The sequence below is a fragment of the Cricetulus griseus genome, unplaced genomic scaffold, assembly GCF_003668045.3.
Source record: "Cricetulus griseus strain 17A/GY unplaced genomic scaffold, alternate assembly CriGri-PICRH-1.0 unplaced_scaffold_1, whole genome shotgun sequence".
Lineage (NCBI taxonomy): Eukaryota > Metazoa > Chordata > Mammalia > Rodentia > Cricetidae > Cricetulus > Cricetulus griseus.
Window position 1 is genome coordinate 8,215,237 of NW_023276808.1, and position 22,809 is coordinate 8,238,045.

General features: G+C 45.7%; 1 protein-coding gene across 1 annotated transcript; it reads right to left on the reverse strand.

Annotated features, from left to right (window-relative positions):
- Positions 1-299: 299 nt before the first annotated feature.
- On the reverse strand, positions 300-22,809 carry LOC113839005 (mothers against decapentaplegic homolog 1-like). Its single transcript, XM_035453555.1, has 3 exons — positions 22,536-22,809; positions 6,419-6,675; positions 300-443 (listed from the first exon to the last, which is right to left on the reverse strand). The coding sequence occupies exons 1-3, from the start codon at positions 22,807-22,809 to the stop codon at positions 300-302; spliced, it is 675 nt and encodes a 224-aa protein (XP_035309446.1).

The following is a 22,809-nucleotide window of genomic DNA, read 5'->3' on the forward strand; positions in this document are numbered from 1 at the left end:
GTTCTTCTTCTAATAGATAATTTGTCCCTGGCCTGGCCATCTCCTTTAAAACTATACACAAAAGTCCTGCAAACAGTCAACATTTTAGTTGATCATACAACAGAATGTCACAATGTAAACTAAACAGATTCTTGATATCAACATCATGTTACCAATGTTATTAATTTCTCAATCCAACAATTGCTCAGAGGTCAAGTATTATCAAGGCTTCCTTGTCAGGTTTTCACCCATCTGACATATCCATCCTTCAAGTACATCCAAGGTTCAACAGTTTGCAAGAGACAGAAGCCAGAGGCCCTTTAAGACACTGAAGAAATAGGATTGTGGGGCGAACCCATCTGGGTAAGAACTTTATCCAGCCACTGGAGAGGGCCATGCAGATGTATCTCAATCCAGCAGGGGGTGCTAGTAACATCCTGCCTGTGGTACTTGGCTCCCCAACCCTAGGAAAAAGAAAGCACACTGGTGTCATTTAACTCTCTATCTCATTGAGTCACTCTACCAAGTAAAAAAATCATATGATCAGTTCACATAATTATGTTTGGACTCATGGCTATGTCCCACAAGAAAACAAACATACCGCAAAAGCATGGGAAATTTCTGGTGATGGAAATTAGCCACCAAAAGTCTATCAAAGAACACCAGGATCACCTATGTAGTCTGGTGCAGTGGCACATGCCTTTAATCCCAATATTCCTGAAGCAGGAGCAGGCAGATCTCTGTGAGTTCCAGGCCAGTCAGGGTACAGAAGGAGACCTTTTTTCAAATATATAAATAAATAAATATTATTAGTCTTGGGTATTTACAAATTTAAAATACATTCAGTAGTTGTTTGAGTAAAGATATTTTAGTCAGTAGGTGGTGGTGCATGGCTTAGATCCCAGCACTCAGGAAGCAGAGGCAGGGGGATCTCTGTCAGTTTGAGACCAGTGTGGTCTGCAAGAGCTAGTTCCAGGACAGCCTCCAAAGCCACAGAGAAACCCTGTCTCGAAAAAAAAAAGATATATTAAATATTTATTTCCCACTACATTAATGTTATGTTAACACTTTACTTACTTACTTATACTTTTAAGACATAAACTTAATGGGTAGCCCTGGCTGGCCTAAACTCCCTATGTAGACCAAACTGGCCTCAAACTCAGAGCTTACCTGTCTGATTTCTGAGCACTGGAATAAAAGGCATGTATTATCAAACTGGGTTTATTTTTTAATATTTTATTTAAAAATTGTGCAAATATGTACGTGTTTGAGTATGGATTTACCTATGAATGTGTGGTATCTGTGGATTTCAGAAGATGTTGGATCCTGGAGGTAGAGTTACAGGCTATTGTGATCCATTTCAGCTGGATGCTGGGACTGAACCCAGGACCACTGTAAGAGTCCTACACCTTTAACTGAACAATCCCTTGCCCCTTTATCTGTGTGTCCATGGCTGGAGAGTACAGGGGTCTACACTGGCTGTCTTCTTGAATTACAATGCACTGTATTTTCTGAGATGAGCTCTCTTGCTGCACCTGGGCTTTTGTCAATCAGGCTAGACTGGCGGCCAGCAAGCCTAAGGGATCCTATCTGTCTCCCATGCTGGGACTACACACAGCACTGCACCCAGCTTTTTGTTGTTGTTGCATGAATGTGTGTTTATGTACACCACAGTGTGCATGTGGAGCTCAGAGAACAAATCTGTGAAGTTGGTTCTTCTCTCACCTTTTACACATGTTGTGTAGCAATATCTTCAAAGATAAAACCTTCTGTCTTATAGGGAAGCTCCAGAATTGCTGAATGTTCTAAGGGGAGGTGAAACACTCCACCCTCTAGGCAAAGTCCTTAAAACTCAGGAAGCAGACATCGTAAAAGCTTTGGTAAGTCCCTGAAACAAACAAGATTCTCTAGGCCCTCCTTCCCCAGGCTGATATGAGCAGTAAGGACTGCTGAGACACTCAGACGGACTAGACTGCTAGCTTCTGGAATAAAACATGCTCCAGCCTGTTGAGGTGTCTGCATTTTAGGTCGCGAACTCTAGATTCTCAGCTTTTGTGAGTGTCCACCCATGCTGGGGTGGGCTCTTGGTGATGTAGCTGTCTTTGAGTCATTTCTGCTCCTCTAAGTAACCCCAATAAAACTCAATGGTTCTCCAAGCTGGACTTCAATGGTACCCACACTTTGGTTTGTCATTGGTTTCTTATGTGAGGTGAGTAGACATTTCTTCCTGTCTCCTCGAGAACAGTGTCATACAGCGTGCCTCACGGGACTTGAACTTGAGTTTCTATGCTGTGCAGTAAGTGACTTTACTTTACCCACAAACCATCTTACCAGCTCCCTTGGAATTTTTTTTTTCTTTTTGAAATGGATGCTGGGGATCCAAAACCAGTTCTTTTATTTTCGAGACAGGGTTTCTCTGTGGCTTTTGGGGCTGTCCTGGAACTAGCTCTTGTAGACCAGGGTGTTCTCAAACTCACAGAGATCAGCCTGCCTCTGTCTCCCGAGGGCTGTGATTAAAGGCATGAGCCACCAACACCCGGCACAAATCCAGTTCTTATGGCTGCATGGGAAACATTTCCCATACTGAACAATCTCCTCAGTCCTAATTTTTTCCAGACACAGATTCACTCTTTTTCCTAGCTGGGCTGAAATTTACTACATGATCCAGCTAGCTGCAAACCCATGGCAATCCTCGGGCTTCATCCTCCCATGTGCTGGGATTACAGGTATGGGTTACCATGCTTGGTTCCCTTCTACCAATTTCTGTGACACCAGGATGGAAACCCAAGGCCTCTCACATGCCTCAGTGACATCCCCAGTCTGTCACTGCTATCACTGAATTCTTCCTTTACAGTGAAGGTGATGTCAGACAGATGGTCATTCTGCTTTTTCCCCACTCTGACAGATAAAATTCTTTTGTCAACAACACAAATCTCTTGATATTTCAGTCTCAAGTGAAACTGACAGGAGAACTGTTACACATTGACAAAGTTCTTCCTGATACCTAGTCATTTCCCTGAAGCAACAGGTTCTCTCATGCATCTGGCCAAGAAGGTGATTTGCTGGATGGCTTCAGAGTGACCAGGCAGGAAAAGAATGCTCCACAGAAGTCACCATGAAAGCCAGGTGACAGGATACACCTGTAATCTCAGCACTAGTGGGAGGATGAGGACAAAGGATAATGACTTCAAGGTCAGTTGACCCTCACTGAGTGTGAGCTAACCAGGGTTATACAGTCAGACCGTCTTAAGTTGAAAAAAAAATGGTGTTGGTGTGTGTGATTAGAAAAGCATAAAGTTCTGCTTGATCCTTGCTTGTAAAGAATAACAGCCACTAGAGTCTTTGACCTCTGCTACATACTTTCTGCATCAGTTTTAAGAAATATATCCCAATGTGAAAACTTTTAGGACAAAGTTGGGGAACATGAACTTCACCTATGTATATGCATGCATGTCCCTCGGTTTGAATATTCAACGGTGACAGTTACCATGCAGGTCTGTCTCTTCAGAGAGTGAGTTATTTGAAGATGGAATCTGACTTACCACTGACCTCCCAGCATCCAGAATGGTCACCAGTATGTGGCAGAAGCTCCACAGATACTTTCTGGACCAAACTGATTTGGATTTTTCAGATAGGGAGGATTTGGTTTTTAACATTCATTAAAGTATAATTTTATGTAAACACCAAAAATCATCTAAAAACAACATGAGACTGCCTATTAATGGTAGAAAGACGCCCTGCATCATTTCTCCAAGACACTGGGAGGAGCGGTGAATTGAGGCTCCCTCTCTGCAGAGCTACAGAAAGTGTGCAAAGTTTTGAGGCCAACATATGATGTCTTGTTTGGTGATGGTTATGTTATATTCACTGAGATTTAAAGAAGATTTATTATTTATTATGTGTACATGTAAGCATCTAGTGCATGTGTATACAGTAACCCATGGAGGACAAAAGAAGGAGTAAGGTTTTTGGAGATGGAATTACAGGGAACTTTGAGCTGCCTGGCGTGGTGCTCAAAACAGGACTCAGGTCTTCTGGAAAAGCAGCAAATGCTCTGGACTGCTGAGCCATCTCTCCAGCCCACCACCTCATTCTTTAGTAGGGTTTGTCTATCTTAAACCCCAAGCCATATCCATCACGCCTTGCACAGACTTCAATGCTAATGCATGTTAAAAATTTTTATGCCGTAGTATCATTATTAAACCCACTGGGAGCCCTATGCATCTTGAAGGTAAATATTTAAGAAGCATTTTTTTGCTTTGTATTCCAAAAATTGTACCACTATTTTTGGAATAGTGGTAAAGTATTTGCTGGAAGAATGATGTTAACAAATTCTGATTGTAGTTTTGGGCGGAAGAGATGGGTTATCAGCTTATAGTACTTGCTGGTGTTCCAGAGGACCTGAGCTTGGGTCCAGAAACCCACAGCTTCTAACTCCTGCTACAAGAGATCTGACACCCTCTTCTGACCTCCATGGGCACACACACACACACACACACACACACACACACACACACACACACACTCACACACTGATAAAAGAAAAGGAATAAATCTCTAAATACCTTGTTTTAAAGTAAATGTTTTTAGCTCTACAAAAGTAATAATCAACTGTTAGTTGTGTAATCAATAGGAACCAAATGCAAGGAGAAAGCTTATTGGAGCACAGGAACCAAAGCCTCTTTAAAAACTCAATAGTCAGCCGGGTGTTGGTGGTGCATGCCTTTAATCCCAGCACTCGGGAGGCAGAGGCAGGCAGATCTGTGTGAGTTGGAGACCAGCCTGGTCTCCAGAGCGAATACCAGGATAGGCTCCAAATCTACACAGAGAAACCCTGTCTCGAAAAACAAACAAAAAAACCTCACTAATCATAGTGCCATCAAGGGACATTGAGAATAATTACCAAGTTCCCAATGCCACACAGCCCCATTTTACAGGTCAAGAGCAGAAGGTCTGAGAAAGTTCCTGTACCTCAACCAGTGAACACAACCACTAAGGAGTTGTTCTTCCTTCCCAACAATAAGCACATTGGCAAGTTGCTGGATTCATTTTGAAAATCATCTGAGCTAAAATGTGAAGTCAAAAACTAAATGGCGCTTGTGAATAATGAACAAGGAGAGACTCTGTGGTTACATTTGTACACAACACACAGGATAACATCTTTAAGGGGTAAAGAAAGGCCTCCTTTAGGGTTAAAGAGGCACCACATTTGGCCAGAATTTGGAAAACTCCTTTGATCTGGATGGTGATGAACACATCACTAAACAGGCCCAACAAAAAGTCAGAGAGCTTTTGAGGACAGCGCATGAAAGATGACTGTCTCACCCTGGTGTGTAATTAGCACTCTTCCTTAAGGTAAATTGAGATAAAGACTTATCTGGGAGACCTCAGAGACCAGGCAGTTACTAGACATGCTGTCATCAGATACACACTTAAAAAATTAGTCTTCAATGGCTTCTTAAAAAACTTCCATGTCTTAGACATAGAAGAGGACAGAGCTAAGCGATGCCTTGGATTCTCTCCTTTCTGTGATACTACAGAACACTCAACGTGAATGGCAAGAGCCCTGCTAACTTCTGAAGTATACACAAGGCACAAGATTTACTAGAAATACTTAAAAAAATATGACCAACTTAATATATTTTCCAGTGTGGTTAACTTTCCACTTACTTATTTTGTTACATTTATTTCCCTTCTGCCCTGTGTGTGAGTGGGTATATACACAGGTGGAAGCTAGAGAAAAATTAGGACTTGGTTCGGTCTTTATGTCACATGGGTCCCCAGAATCGAAGTGCCATAGGTACCTTTTCTCCCTGAGCCACCCCACAGACCATGCAAGATCATACTATCTATAACCAATAAGCGCTGGCATCCTGACCATACTAAAAGCTGAGTGAGAAGAACAAAGACACATTTACTCAGCTGATCTCATAGAATGGCCATGCATGTAAGCTTCATGTTAAATACATACCATTTTCTATGATATTATAGTAGCTATGGGGCCGAGGATAGCACAGTGGATGGGACACTGGCACAGCATACCAGAGCCCCAACAATGGGGTGTTAGAAGCACACAGGACAAGAATCCTAGATGTAGAGCTGATGGATCAGGATTTGAACCTCATCCTCAGCCAGATAGAGGCCTTCCTGGACTCTATTAAACCCTTAGCTTGACCGAGAACAAACGCAAAGATGGCTTGAGGGGCAGGGGGAGATAAAGGTGCCTGTCACCAAGCCTGGAGACCTGAGTTCCATCTCTGGGACCTGCAAGGTGGGAGGAGAGGACTATATTCTAAGTTCCCATGACAACCGCTTGGACACTGGTGCTCTTGCTGGGCACTGATAGGAATATATACCAGGAAAGCACAGGTATACATATTGTAAATAGCAGGGGTGAGGCAGGGGTCAGGCCTGAATGAGATGGGCGGGTACTGCTCACCTTCACGAAACTCATTCGAATAGTGCACATTTTGGTGAGTTCATACACGGTCTCAAAACCATGGTTCACAGACTGTGCAAGTATCTGAGCAAACTCTTGGTTGTTGAAAATTTTCACGCTACACCCACTGGGGATCTTGCAGACAGTGGTGGGATGAAACCCATGATGGTAGTTGCAGTTCCGACTCTGCACAAAGATGCTGCTGTCACTCAGGCATTCGACATACACTTCTCCTCCAACATAGTACAGGTGGATGCCTGTGACAGGACAGACCATGTCAGTCATAGGCTGAAAGGCAACAGGCAGAGTCAAATTTGGCCACTCACATAGCCATTCTGACAGACATCTAGCTAACTATGTTATGCTTGTGATAACCAGTGTGTTCAGGAACAAACATGCCTCTCAAAAATAATAATGGTTGACATTTTCATTTTGGTATTTAATGTCCTGCTTAACCAGAGTTGAAAGTATATGGAATCTCTAAAAAATAGAGCAATATAAAACCTGTAGTTTCCTGGGGTATCCTGTGTGCTTAAAGTCTTCTGCATTTATGCCAAGGCTAAATTGTTCAGAAAACTTCAGAGAGAGAGAAGGGATGATCAATAAACAGGGAGGAATGAAACCCGGGTTGAAGAATTACTGCTGGAAGCTGTAAGACATGAGGTCTAGTTAAAAGAAGACACCTTTTAAATAGAAAAAAAGTACTGTGTGAAAAAGGAGCTCACCAAAATAAGCACTAAAAACAATAATTGAAAACTTCTTATGACTTAGAATGTTGGGAGACCAGGCAATATCCCGCCTTCTCAGGGAGAAGGAGGCAGAGACTTGGATTCCCTCCTACTAAAGCTGGAAGAAGGAGGGAACCAGTTATGCAAATTTGTCCTCTGACTGCTTTGTGCCCCACTATCAACACAAAATAAACAAAAGCAAATCTTCAAAAAGGAAGATGGACCCTCTGGCTAAGCCGCACGAGGAAGGAAGAAGAGGCTAGCAAGCAGGCAGCTAGTGTGGCTTTGAGCCCTGAAGGTGACCCTGGAAAGGTTTAGTAGAAATGCTAGTGTGACTGTCTGAGGAAACACCATGTGGCATTTCTACAGACACACAGGGCTAAGACTCCAGTACCAGATCTACCCACTGTGGCAGAAATCCATTTTGTGTAGTGATACACAGAGATATATTTAAGAACAAATACATAAGGAAAACTTTTTAAGAAGAAAAAAAAACCCTTTTCCATGATAGCGAAATTGATGACTTTTCATTTTAGACAATTAAGACAATATATGAAATATAAAGATGTGGAAAATATTGGCATTTCTTCAGTGACAGAGGAAAATGCTTATTACTTAATAGTCTGCAATGCTGTGAACTGTTTGGCAATCATTAAAGCCTCTGTTGCAAACTCTCACATTTCTGTATGACTGTGCTGCTTTAACTGTTAAACTAGGCACCCTCATTTGACCAGTGTTGACACTAATTATCTACTATTGCAGTCATGAACAATGTCACTGGACGGTTTTTACTAATATCTGTAAGAGATATTTCTGGAAGTTAAATGGTTGGATCCAAGGCCTTTGGATCACTTTGCCAAATGACTTTCCAGAATGCTTGTGTTACATCAGCACTGTGATTGCTATGTTCAGCTGACCCACACCAGCACTGACACTGAGCTGACACAAAAGCAAAGTGTTCACAGCTGCAAAGGGAATTGCTTTAATTTGAACATGGGGCTGGGCATACCCTTGTTTTAGTGGTCACTTGGGTATCTCCTGTGAACTCACTGCCTTGACATCTCACCTATTACCCCACTGGGGTTATAGGCCCTTAATCATCTTTCTTTTTATGAGTTGTGCACTTAGAGCTAGATAGAAATAATTTATTGTGTATTTTCCTGTTGCTCATTTGTCATTCAATTTTATTCATTTTATATATGTATAAACATGTGTAGATAGATACATAGACAGATAGATAAATACATTTAGGTATATGTTTCAAACTAGAGAAGTTTAAAACCCTTTAGTTTAATTTATGATTTTTGTTGAGATAGAAAACTCTATTAGTATGGCAGTATCAATTAGGATTTACTTACTGGATAGGATCTCACTATGTATGTAGTCCAACCTGGCTTTGGATTCTTGATTTTCTGTTCCAGGAGTAATGTGCACCACTACACCCAGCAGTCTCTTAAGATCCATTACTGCAGTTAATCGCAGTATCTTTTCATATGTCTGGATCTGAAATCCAGTCTCAACTATGCACATACCAAAAGTGATTTTTTAATAGCACCAACATTGCCATGCAGAGGCTTTGCCTTTTCCAGAGCCATCAACAGTACAACTATTTACATGATGTAGACTCTGCAGTAGGTGTCAGTGTAAGGGCGCCTGAAAGGTGACATGCCTAAGTTACATGACTCACTACACTGTTTTATATAAGGGAGATGAGCATGAATGTTGCATGATACACTGCATTGTTTTATATAAGGGAACTGAGCATCCTTGGATTTAATCCTCAGGACCCCAGAACAAACCCACCAGGACAGCTGTATCCTGAGAGGCACCAACATTTTCAGAAACTTTTCTTCACTTTTTGGCACGTGAGATGCACCAGGCTCAGCTCATCACAGATTTTGGAGGCAGCCAGTTTGTCTCAGTGGGGATAGATATCTGCAGCAATGATCTGGACACTAGATGTGCTTATTGCTACTTTGTATCTTTGCCTTCTCAGCAGACAAGGTAGAAACTACATTCATATTCAGAGGGTATATAGATAGGCTCCCATACAGACACAAGAGCACAAGAGCATATAAACACACGTCATGTCATTAAATTATGATTCTACACTGACAGTTCCAAGGAATGCCACACCCCTTCTTGATTGCCTGTTCCTTACTCCACAGGGAAAGCTAAGCTCTGAGCACCACCCACACATCTGGTCATTGACTTAATCACATAATAAATACTTATAAATGTCATAGAACTGCTTTAATCTACCGCTAGTAAATAGTTAAGTCCCCTAAGAAAGATATGTGGGATGTTGAGATGGTTCAGTGGGTAGAGTGCATGCAACCAAGGCTGATTGGTTGCACCCAGAGGGGTGGTTCCGCATAAACCTTCAGGCCACGCCCCTTCTCAGGGTCAAGGCGGAGCTTCAGGAGTCGCCCCTGGTGATTGGACGTCGAGGCTCAGACCCAGGGCCTCCCACTTCGCTCTGCCCTCCACTGAGGCACTGAGACACTGAGCTCTGGAGGAGGCCAGCACTCTCCAGGGGGTACATCAAGCCCACCCCTGAGTCCTGTGGGTAAGCCCCACCCCTGCTCTCTGCTCGGCCCCGCCTCCGGCCTCTCGGCCCCACCCCTGCTCTCTGCTCGGCCCCGCCTCCGGCCTCTCAGTCCCACCCCTGCTCTCTGCTCGGCACAGCCTCCGTTCTCTCGGCCCCGCCCCTCATCTCTGCTGGGCCCCGCCTTTGGCCTCTCGGCCCCGCCTCCGGCCTCTCGGCCCCGCCCCTGGTCTCTGCTCGGCCCCGCCTCCGGCCTCTTTGAAGTTCCACGATGCCTTCTCCACACAGCAACACTCAAAATGGGGTCACTTTCCCTTCACAAGGCCTGGAGAGCGCCTCCATTTTGAGTATGGCTATCTGGAACCTCACAAGATGGATCCAGATGGGCCTGCAACATTAAGAAGGGTCTAAAGCGTGTTAAATGGGCCTGGGGAAGATAGCTCAGCGGGTTAAGGGAACTTGAGGTGACAATTTCAATCCTCCCCACCTACTTCCCCATCATTCACTTCCCTGCAACCTTCACCGTGCACAGTAAACAGTAAATCTCTTAAGATGAGCCGCTATCCACAGCGCAGGCGGGAATGGTACCCACAGACAACACCCAAATGTCGAAACACTTTCCACTTTAGAAATGAGAAGAGCGCTCCTGACATTTGAGCGCCACCCCACGGACAGCAACCACCACCTTGCCCAGCTGCAGCGTTCTCTCAATTGGCTGCCCTCAAAACCTTGGCAGCACTTCTTCCAAGGAACAAAAAGTGTCCCCAGAGTTTGAGTGGAGCAGGTTGAGATCTGAACGGTGCTGTGCAAGCAACCTGTAGAAAAGCTGTTAGGAATCTCAATTATTGTGTAAGGCCTGCAAAATGGAAACAACTTAAAGTTAATACCAAGCACGGTTGACACCTTTTAATCCCAGCACTGTGGGGTTAAAGAGGGGAAGCCTACACTGGTCTACACACCACCCTCCCACACTGAAAAGCGTCCCTTCTCTGGCTGTCCACCATGTACTCAAAATCCAACAAATTTGGATTTTGTACCCCCTGGTTTCCCAATGGACCTATTAACACTAGCAATTTAATGTGTAAAAAGTTTAAGTGTGGTGGTGGCAGAGGCAGGTGGTCAAAGCTACAGAGAGACCCTGTCTTGAAAATCCAAAAGATGGAAAAAAAAAAACAGACAGGCTTTGGTTGCGCACACCTTTATACCCAGCACTCGGGAGGCAGAGGCAGGTGGATCTAGGTTCTAGCCTAGCCTGGTCTACAGAGTGACTTCCAGGACAGTGGGGCTGGTTACTCAGAAAAAAAGCCCTAAGCCGGGCAATGGTGGTGCATGACTTTAATCCCAGCACTCGGGAGGCAGAGGCAGGTGGATCTCTGTGAGTTCGAGGCCATCCTGGTCTCCAGAGCGAGCGGCAGGATAGGCTCCAAAGATACACAGAGAAACCCTATCTCGAAAAACCAAAAAAAAAAAAAACCTATCTCAGAACAAAAAGGTGAGTTCTAGGACAACCTCCAAAGCAATACAGAGAAACTCTGTCTCAAAAACAAAAAAAGAAGAAGAAGAAAGTAAAACCAGCCGGAAGGTGATGGCACAGACCTTTAATCTCAGAGAAAGGTGCCTCTGTGAGTTCCTGGCCAGCCTGGTCTACAAGAGCTAGTTCCAGTTCAGCCTCCAAAGCCACAGAGAAACCCTGTCTTGAAAAAAAAATAAGAAAAAGGAAAAACCAAAGAGGGGAAAAAATATATGGCACGTCCTGCCCTGTTGGGTATTCCCACACCCACCCTGCTTTACAACGGAGTATTTACCAGGTTAGGGACCTTATTTATGTGAATCATCACAACTACCATCATCAGTGAATTATCCAGTGGAAAGGAATTCACCTCCTGCCCCCCAAATAAGGGAAACTCCATGCTCCAATGGGGTTTCCAGGCTCCTTGTCCAAACAGACAAGAATGGATGCAGTTGATGGATGAGCCTTGGAGAAGGCCTCCACTTTGAGGGCAGCCACTGTGCTGAGCCTCCAGATGGCAGCACCTGTATTACCCTGGCATGCCTTCATTTCCCTCATGTACTGATCTGCCTGGTTTTTAAAAACAGAACCAGGATTTTAAGTTGTTAGTCTTGGTGAAATACTTCTCTCAATTGGTAACATTCAACAACTAGCTGCACTTTTCTTCCAGGAAAACAAAAGAGGCCCTAGTTTGAGTATCACAGGTTCAGGGTCCAACAGGACCTGCTTAAGGATTTTGCCCATGTATTAATGTGGGATATTTGTATATTATATCTTGTATTAACAGGGCGGGTTCAAGTAAATTATCTTTTCCCCAATATAGATCTTAGGAGTGCAGCTCTCATTTACACTCAAGCCTGAGATCAGCACCTGTGCACAAGAGTTTCCAATGGGCTCAACTGGGATACTTGTCCCACGATGTAAGGCACAAAGTGGAAGCACTTTCCTATTCTGCCTCAGAAAGGGGCAACCGCTTTTGCTGTACACTATGTGGGTTGTTCCCTCGAGCCTGGGGGCTCCTCGACCCCCCAGGTACTCTCCAATACTGCTTTAGTTCCTGGCTACTATGCAAGCGATGTCCTGAGTCCTTCCTTCCCACTCAACATTCTCCCCTCCATGCCCATGGAGTCCCAGCTCCCAGGACACCATAGCTCCCAGACACACGCTACAAAGGGACCCATTGTAGACAAGTCAAAAGAGTGCCCCACACTATTGGAATGCTAGAGGAGTCACAAAGAACTGGGGAAAGTAGTTAACACTCAAAACCTGGCGGCAGTTTATTCTAGAACAAAAAGTGCTGCCATGGTTTGAGTACCACAGGCTGACATGGTCCAGAAAGCAGCAGAAACCTCTGCGCCAAAAACCTGAATGATGTATGAAATCGGGGATACGGGTTAGTATCAGGTTCCGAAACTATTGGTAATTCAGCTTCTCCAACAAATGCAATTGCCTGGGATCCTCTGGAAATCCTTCAAGCAAGTGACTACCACCCCACGCTTTGTGACATTCATAGCCTCCCCCCATGCACACACACTCCTAAATTCCTACCTTGTTGAAACTAATCTATATCTGTCTGCAGGCAGCTGCCTCCTGTGGTGTGGGATGAAACCCAGCTGCCTGTGGGAACAGGAGGCAGAATGCGCGGCCATGCTGATTTAAAATTCTAGTTTTTAAAGTTAAGAAAAAAAAAACCAAGCAACCTAGTGCTGGCTAACGCCTTTAATCTCAGCACTGGGCAGGTTCGGCAGGGGCAGACCTGTGAGTTTGAGGTCACCATGGTCTACAGAGCACTTTCCAGTACAGGCTTCAAATTGTAGAGAAAACCCAAACTACTAAAGCAGGCCTTGGAGGTCTGGAGGAAGGCAGATCCGAGTTACTCAGCCTGAACCATGTTGCCTAAAATAAATGTGTCTTCTCCAAAAACTGAGGGAACATATCCATGCCAGGGATACACACCTGCCTCTCAAAGCAAAGGTCCTAGACTGCAAACATCAGACCTGAAAAAGAAATACCTTTTTTTCCCCAGAAAAGCTGGACTCGAATTGCAAGCAGCAACGGCAAGATCAGGATGGGTAAAGTAGAAACTGTTGGGGAGGGAAAGGTTCTAGTTCTTATATAGTCTGAAGGGTCATTGGCCCCCTGGAGTTGAGGCTCTGGTATTCCTCCCCCACCTGGCGCCATCCTTACCCAATCCCTACCCTGTGTCCTCCATGCTGAGCTTTCCTGGGGAACAATGACCTTCACAGGCTTCCTTGCCCCCACTTCTAGAGAGGAAGTGAATTTGTTTCTTTGTTTTTAAATGGCTAGTGTCTGGGTAGGGTGCTTCCTTTTTTGCAGCACTTGGTGAGGCTGGGGGTGGGGGAAAGATCACTGTTAGTTCAAGGCCCTGGGGTCTACAATAATAAATTCCAGACTAAGCAGTGAGATTCAGTCTTCTTTTGTTTGTTTGTTTGTTTTCCAATATGGGGTTTCTGTGTGGTTTTGGAGCCTGTCCTGGCTGGAACTCAGAAAAATCTACCTGTCTCTGCCTCCAGAGTGCTGGGATTAAAGGTGTGTACCACCATTGCCCAGGTTCCAGACATATTTCATTGCAGTTTAGGGCTATTGTTTATGGAAGAAGTAAACCTTGTCAGCAAGCAGCTAGATCTTCCATTTGGGGAAGCAGACAAAGACATTGATTTGGCCCTTGTAGTAGCAATATCTTTAATCCCAGCATTGAGGAGATAGAGGCAGGTGGATCTCTTGAGTTTGGGGCCAGGACTACACAGAGAGTCCCCATCTCGATGAATAACAACAGCATCAAGGATACAGGTTTTAGAGTCTAGAATACTGGATTCCTTTTTATATTTTTTCTCCCTTTATTTATTTGGAGACTGGGTCTCTCTAGGCTAAGCCAGCCTTGGATTCTCTATGTAGCTGAGGATAATTTTGAATCCTTCTCCTGTCTCTACTTTCCCCAGTCTGGCCCTATGCCTTGTCTATTCTATGCTGAATCCAACCAAGCAAAGCGTCCCATCAAATTAGCTTCAAACTCAAAATATTTATTTTGTGTGTGAGTGAGTGTGTCTGTGTGTGTGTGTGTGTGTGTGTGTGTGTGTGTGTGTGTGTGTGTTTATATGCATGATATTTACTTGAGAAGCAGAGGCTGGATGATGACTATGATTTGCTACAGGCCTGCAGAGCTACATGAAAAGGATATCCACTGAAGATTCTAGTGGCCATTGTCCTCTTTGTCATGCTGTAGAAACCATGATTGTATACAGTTAATGGGCAGTGGTGCCTGTGGCAAAGTGGCAGCCAGGCAGAGTTGGAAAACCATCTTCCTGGGAGGGGAAAGGGGCTGGCCTCATTGAGACCTGGGTATCCAGATCTCAGAACAGGTAGAGATCCCCTTTGGGGCTGTACAGATTTGGTCTTGCCTTCAGGAGGGAGAATCATGAATTTCTACCTCAACCTGTGGCTTTAGACCTGCTTTGAGGCCAGTATGCACATAAGAAATTCATGTGTGTTAAAAACAAAAGGAATGGCCCCACGGTGGTGGCACAAGCCTTTAATGCCAGCCCGCGGGAGGCAGAGACAGCCTCAGAGCTGTTTCCCAAAACCAACAAAATTCCCCTCTCAGCTTGAAATCACAGCCTGAGCCACGCTTTTCCTCAAGTAGAGCACAGGCAGCCTAGATCTTTTACAAAAGGTACGGGTCCCTCACACAAACACCCCTAGAGCCCGTGCACTGTCAGGACGCAGCACAGCACAGGTTCTCAGGACCCCACATTCCAGTTCCACCGTGGGTAGAACGGGATCAAAGGAGAAACCACCTCGTGTGGGAGAACACTCCGGGAGGTCTAAACACTATTGCTCCAGGGTTCCTGCAGGTTGCAGCCTTTGCTAAGAGAACACTGCAGCCCGGCTAGCAATTCTGGTTCCATCCCCAGCCTTTGTTGACAATGGTCCTTAGGAATGACGGCTGGCCCTTGTGTGTATCCCATCACAGAGATCTGTACCCAGGCCCCAAAGCTGTCTCCTACCTCAGAGGTTGCACTTTCGGCGATGTCCTGAAGTGACAGCAGGGGGCGTCCACCTGCGTGTTCCTGGATGGCCTCCCTGAGCCAGGCAATTGATTTGGGACTGCTCTCTTGGGTCCTGACAGTAGACAATGCCTCCAAGGCTGAGAGTCCCTTGATGAACTCTTGTCCTCATGACTCCAGCATTTGAAAAACCACATTTTTGTAAAGACCATGTCTTAAGAGCACAGATCCCTGAATGCTAGGCAAGAGTGTGGCAGTAGTTATAATGTTCAATTTCATTTTGACAAGGGGTCTCTCTGTGTAAGGAAAGCCAGGTGGCACGCCCCAGAGGCAGGTGGATCTCTATGAGTTTGAGACAAGCCTGGTCTACAAGAGGTAGTTACACTACAGCCTACAAAGCCACAGAGAAACCCTGTCTCAAAAAAAAATGAAAAACTAAAGTGGGGAAAATTATATGGCAGGTCCTGCTCAGTTGGGTCATCAAACCTCACCCTATTTTACAACTGAGTGTTTACCATGGTAGGGACCTTATTTATGTGAATCATCACAACTACCTTCATCAGTGAAGTATCCAGTGGAAAGTAATTCAGCTCCTGCCCTCAGATAAGGGAAACTCCACGCTCCAATGGGGTTTCCAGGTCCCTTGTCCAAACAGACAAGAATGGATGCAGTTGATGGCCAAGCCTTGGAGAGGGCCTCCACTTTGAGGGCAGCCACTGTGCTGAGCCTCCAGATGGCAGCACCTGTATTACCCTGGCATGCCTTCATTCCCCTCATGTACCCATCTGACTGGTTTTTAAAAACAGAACCTGGCTTTTGAGTTGTCAGTCTTTGTGGAATCCTTTTCTCAATCGGTAACACTCAAAGCCTGGCGGCACTTTTCTTCCAAGAAAACAAAAGAGCCCCCAGGTTGAGTATCACAGGTTGAGGGTCCTACAGGACCTGCACATCCACTTAAGGATTTTGCCCATGTATTAATATGGGATATTTGTATATCAAATGCTGTATTAACACAGAGTTTCAAGAAAATTATTTTTACCCCAATACATAGATTTTAGGAGTGCAGCTCTCCTTTACACTCAAGCCTGAGCTGAGTGCCTGTGCACAAACGCTTTCAATGGGCTCAACAGGGATGCTTGTCCCACACAGTAAGGCACAAAGTGGAAGCACTTTCTTGTTCTGCTTTCGAGAGGGCAACCACTTTGATGACCACTATGTGGGTTGTCCCCTCCAGCCTGGGTGCTTGTGGACTCCCATTTCCCCTCCCTGGACACTTCACTTACTGGCTACTGTGAAAGGAAGGCCTTTCTTCCCTAACCTTCCCACTCAACGTTCTCCCCACCATGCCTGGAGTCCCAGCTCCCAGGACACTGCAGCTATCCCAGACATGTGCTAACAAGGAACACATTGTAGCTCAAGTCCAAAGAATGCCCCACACACTGGACATTGGTGGTGCTAGCCTTTAATCCCAGCACTTGTAGGTAGAGGCAGGCGGATCTCTGAATTCCAGACTAGCCTGGTCTACAAGAGCTAGTTACACGACAGCTTACAAAGCCACAGAGAAACCCTGTTTAGAAACTTAGCCCCCCCCCCAAATTGTCCCACACTTGAAAAATCCTGGATAAGCCACTAAGAACTGGGGAAATCGCTCTTTATCAACCGGTAACCCTCAAAACATGGTAGCACATTATTCCAGAACACAATGTGCCCCCACATTTTGAGTACCACAGGCTGACATGGTCCAGAGAGACACACAAACCTGAAAACAATTCACATTGGATCAGTTCAAACAGGGGTTGAAATATTCCTCTCATCCCAAAACTAGTCTTGTTACATCCAAGGGTAACCTTGTAAAAGATCAAAAAGTGCCCAGAAAAAAAGTCCGGTTTCAAAAATTGACCCTTGTACCTTGCCTCTCACCACTACCAGGGTCCGTTAAGGTCCAGGCCACATACATGAACAATATTACCATCACACCCAAACTGCTTCCTCTCTTTACACGGTGGAGCAGCACCCCAAAAGCCTCAGCTCAGTGCCTGTGCACAAACGTTTCTAATCTGCTCAACTGGGTTGCTTGCACCACACAGCGAGTCACAAAGTGAAAGCATTTTCTAGTTCTGCCTCAGAGAGGGCAACCACCATGATGAACACTATGTGGGTTGTCCCCTCAAGCCTGGGGGCTCCTCGACCCACTAGGTCCTCTCCAATACTGCTTCAGGTGTGTAGTTATATGCATGATATTTACTTGAGAAGCAGAGGCTGGAGGATGACTATGGTTTGCCACAGGCCTGCAGAGCTACATGAAAAGGATATTCACTGAAGATTCTACTGGTCATTGTCCTCTTTGTCATGCTGTAGAAACCATGATTGTATACAGTTGATTGGCAGTGGTGCCTGTGGCAAAGTGGCAGCCAGGCAGAGTTGGAAAACCATCTTCCTGGGTAGGGAAGGATGCTGGCCTGATTGAGACCTGGGTATCCAGATCTCAGAACAGGTAGAGATACTCTTTGGGGCTGTAAAGATTTGGTCTTGCCTCCAGGAGGGAGAATCATGACTTTCTACCTCAACCTGGAGCTTTAGACCTGCTTTGAGAACAGCATGAACATAAGAAATTCATGTGTGTTACAAATAAAAATAATGGCCAGACGGTGGTTGTGTACACCTTTAATCTCAGCACTCGGGAGGGAGGCAGAGGCAGGCAGATTTCAGTGAGTTCAAGACCTGCCTTATCTACAAAGAGCTAGTTCCAGGTCAGGCTCCAAAGCTACAGAGAATCCCTGTCCGAGAAAACAAAAACACACAAAAAGAACCAGCAATGGGAATGGAAAAAGATGTTGGAGACCTTGAAGACTGACATTTTGCCTCAGATTGTGAAGTCCAAGCCTCAGAGTTGTTTTCCCAAAACCAACAAAACCCCCCTCTCAGCTTGAAGTCACAGCCTGAGCCAGGTTTCTTCTCAATCAGAGCACAGGCACCCTAGACCTTTTACAAGAGGTACAGGTCACTCACACAAACACCCCCAGAGCCCCTGTACTGTCAGGATGCAGCACAGCACAGGTTCTCAGGACCCCACAGTCCAGTTCCACAGTGGGCAGAACCGGATAAAAGGAGAAACCACCTCGTGCGCGTTGAACACCCTCGGAAGGTCTAAGCACTATTGCCACAGGGTTCCTGCAGGTTGCAGCCTTTGCTAAGAGAACACTGCAGCCCTGCTAGGAATTCTGGTTCCATCCCCAGCCTTTGTTGAAAATGGTCCTTAGGAATGATGGCTGGGCCTTTTGCTCATCCCATCACAGAGATCTGTACCCAGACCCCAAAGCTGTCTCCTGCCTCAGAGGCTGCACTATCGGCGATGTCCTGAAGTGACAGCAGGGGCGCCACCTGCGTGTTCCTGGAAGGCCTCCCTGAGCCAGGCAATTGATTTGGGACTGCTCTCTTGGGTCCTGACAATAGAAAGTGCCTCCAAGACTGAGTGTCCCTGGCTGAGCTCTTGTCCCTCATAACTCCAGCATTTGAAAAACCAAACGCATTTTTGTTAAGACCGTGTCTAAACAGCACAGATCCCTGATTGCTAGGCAAAGTGTGGCAGTAGCTATAATGTTCAATTTCATTTTGACAAGGGGTCTCTCTGTGTAAGGTAAGCCAGGTGACACTCATGACCAGTCACCCCGTGGCACTCCTCAGAGGCAGGTGGATCTCTGTGAGTTTGAGACCAGCATGGTCTACAAGAGCTAGTTCCACGACAGCTTACAAAGCCACAGAGAAACCCGGTCTATAAACTTACTCCCCTCCAAAAAGTGCCCCACACTAGAGAAATCGTTCATAAGCCACTAAGAACTGGGGAAATGGCTCTTTTACCAACCGGTAACCCTCAAAACATGGTGCCACATTATTCCAGATCACAAAGTGCCCCCACATTTTGAGTACCACAGGCTGACATGGTCCAGAGAGACACACAAACCTGAAAAAATTTGCATTGGATCAGTTCAAACAGGGGTTGAAACATTCCTCTCATCTGCAAACCCTGAGACATGTGTCCTAAACTGGTCTTCTTACACCCAAGGGTAACCTTGAACATAATGTAAAAGATCCAAAAGTGCCCAGAGAAAAGTCCTGTTTCAAAAAGTGACCCTTGTAGCTTACCTCTAACCACTACCAGGTTCCATTAAGGTCCAGGGCACATACATGAACAATATTCCCATCACACCCGAACTGCTTCCTGTCTTTACACGTTGGAGCAGCAGCCCAAAAGCCTCATCTCAGTGCCTGTGCACAAATGCTTCTACTCTGCTCAGCTGGGTTGCTTGCCCCACACAGCGAGTCACAAAGTGGAAGCACTTTCTAGTTCTGCCTCAGAGAGGGCAACCACCATGATGACCACTATGTGGGTTTTCCCCTCGAACCTTGGGATACCTCGACCCCCCCCAGGTCCTCTCCAATACTGGTTCAGTTCCTGACTACTGTGCAGGATGTCCTAAGTCCTTCCTTCCTACTCAACATTCTCCCCTCCATGCCCGTGGAGTCCCAGCTCCCAGGACACCGCAGTTAACCAAGACACGTGATACCAAGGGACCCATTGTAGCTCAAGTCCAAAGAGTGCCCCACACTAGATGAATGCTGGAGGAGTCATTAAGATCTGGGAAAATCGCCCCTTTGTCAGCCGGTAATGCTCAAAACCTGGTGGCACTTTGTTCCACCACAAAAAGTGCTGCCATTGTTTGAGTACCACAGGCTGACATGGTCCAGAAAGCCGCAGAATCCACTGCGCCATAAACCTGAATGATGTATGAAATCGGGGATACGGGATAGTATGAGGTTCTGAAAGCATTGGTAATTCAGCTTCTCCAACAAATGCAATTTCCTGGGATCCTTTGGAAATCCTTCAATCAAGTGAATAACACCCCACGCTTTGTAACATTCATAGCCTCCCCCCATGCACACACACTCCTAAATTCCTACCTTGTTGACACTAATCTATATCTGCCTGCAGGCCGCTGCCTCCTGTGGTGTGAGACGGAAACCCAGCTGGCTGAGCAAACAGGAGGCAGAATTCGCGGCCATGCTGATTTAAAATTCTAGTTTTTAAAGTTAAAAAAGAAAAAAACAAGCAAGCTAGTGCTGGCTCACGCCTTTAATCTCAGCACTGGGCAGGTTCGTCAGGGGCAGACCTATGAGTTTGAGGTCGCCATGGTTTACAGAGCACTTTCCAGTACAGGCTCCAAACTGTAGAGAAAACCCAAACTACTAAAGCAGGCCTTGGTGGTCTGGAGGAAGGCAGATCCGAGTTACTCAGTCTGAACCATGTTGCCTAAAATAAATGCGTCTCCTCCAAAAACTGTGGGAAGATATCCATGTAAGGGATACACACCTGCCTCTCAAAGCCAAGGACCTAGACTGCAAATCTCAGAAATGAAAAAAAAAAACTACCTTTCTTGCTGATAAAAGCAGGACTCGAATCACAAGCAGGAACAGCAGATCTGGATGGGTAGAGTAGAAACTGCTGGGAGAGAGAAAGGCTCTAGTTCTTATATAGTCTGAGGGGTCATTGGCCCCCTGGAGGGGAGGCTCTGGTATTCCTCCCCCACCTGGCGCCATCCTTACCCAATCCCCACCCTGTGTCCTCCATGCTGAGCTTCCCTGGGGAACAATGACCTTCACAGGCTTCCTGCCCCCCACTTCTAGAGGAGGAAGTGAATTTGTTTCATTGTTTTTAAATGGCTAGTGTCTTGGTAGGGTGGTTCCATTTTTGTAGCACTTGGTGAGGCTGGGGGTGGGGGTGGGGGAAAGGATCACTGTTAGTTCAAGGCCCTGGGGTCTACAATAATAAATTCCAGACTAAGCAGGGTACATAGTGAGATTCAGTCTTCTTTTGTTTGTTTCTTTGTTTGTTTTCCAATATGGGGTTTCTGTGTGGTTTTGGAGCCTGTCCTGGCTGGAACTCACAGAACTCTGTCTGTCTCTGCCTCCAGAGTGCTGGGATTAAAGGTGTGTACCACCACTGCCCAGCTTCCAGGCATATTTCACTGCAGTTTAGATCTATTGTTTATGGAAGAAGTAAACCTTGTCAGCAAGTAGCTAGATCTTCCATTTGGGGAAGCAGACAAGATATTGATTTGGCCCTTGTAGTAGCAACACCTTTAATCCCAGCACTGAGGAGATAGAGGCAGGTGGATCTCTTGAGTTTGGGGTCAGGACTACACAGAGAGCCCCCATCTCAATGAATAACAACAGCATCAAGGATACAGGTTTTAGAGTCTGGAATACTGGATTCCTTTTTATATTTTTTCTCCCTTTATTTATTTGGAGACTGGGTCTTTCTAGGCTAAGCCAGGGTTGAATTCTCTATGTAACTGAGGATAATCTTGAATCTTTCTCCTGTCTCTACTTTCCCAGTCTGGCCTTGGCCACTATGCATTTTCTATTCTATGCTGAATCCAACCAAGCAAAGCATCCCATCAAATTATCTTCAAACTCAAAATAGTTATTATGTGTGTGAGTGAGTGTGTCTGTGTGGGTGTGTAGTTATATGCATGATAGTTACTTTAGAAGCAGAGGCTGGAGGATGACTATGATTTGCTCAAGGTCTGCAGAGCTACATGAAAAGGATTTCAACTTAGGATTCTAGTGGTCATTGTCCTCTTTGTCATGCTGTGGAAACCATGGTTGTATACAGTTGATGGGCAGTGGTGCCTGTGGCAAAGTGGCAGCCAGGCAGAGTTTGAAAACCATCTTCCTGTGAAGGGAAGGATGCTGGCCTGATTGAGACCTGAGGATCCAGACCTCAGAACAGGTAGAGATCCCCTTTGGGGCTGTACAGATTTGTTCTTACCTCCAGGAGGAAGAATCATGAATTTCTACCTCAAGCTGGGGCTTTAGACCTGCTTTAAGGCCAGCATGAACATAAGAAATTCATGTGTGTTAAAAATAAATGGAATGGCCCGACAGTGGTGTCGCATGCCTTTAATCCCAGCACTCGAGAGGCAGAGGCAGTTGGATCTCGGTGAGTTCGAGACCAGCCTAGTCTACAAGAGCTAGTTCCAGGACAGGCTCCAAAGCTACAGAGAATCCCTGTCTGGAAAAACAAAACAAAACACAAAAGAACCAGCAATGGGAATGGAAAAAGATGTCGAAGATCTTGAAGACTGGCATTTTGCCTCAGATTGTGAAGTCCAAGCTTCAGAGTTGCTTCCCCAAAACAACAAAATCCCCCTCTCAGCTTGAAGTCATAGCCTGAGCCAGGCTTCTTCTCAAGCAGAGCACAGGCAGCCTAGACCTTTTACAAGAGGTGCAGGTCACTGACACAAACAGCCCAGAGCCCCTGCACTGTCAGGACGCAGCACAGCACAGGTTCTCAGGACCCCACAGTCCAGTTCCACTGTGGGCAGAACCGGATCAAAGGAGAAACCACCTCCTGTGGGAGAATACTCCGGGAGGTCTAAACACTGTTGCCCTGGGGGTCCCTGCAGCTTGCAGCCTTTTTCTGAGTGAACACTGCAGCCCGCCTGGAATCCTGGTTCCATCGCCGGCCTTTGTTGAAAATGGTCCTTAGGAATGACCACTGGCCCTTGTGCATATCCCAT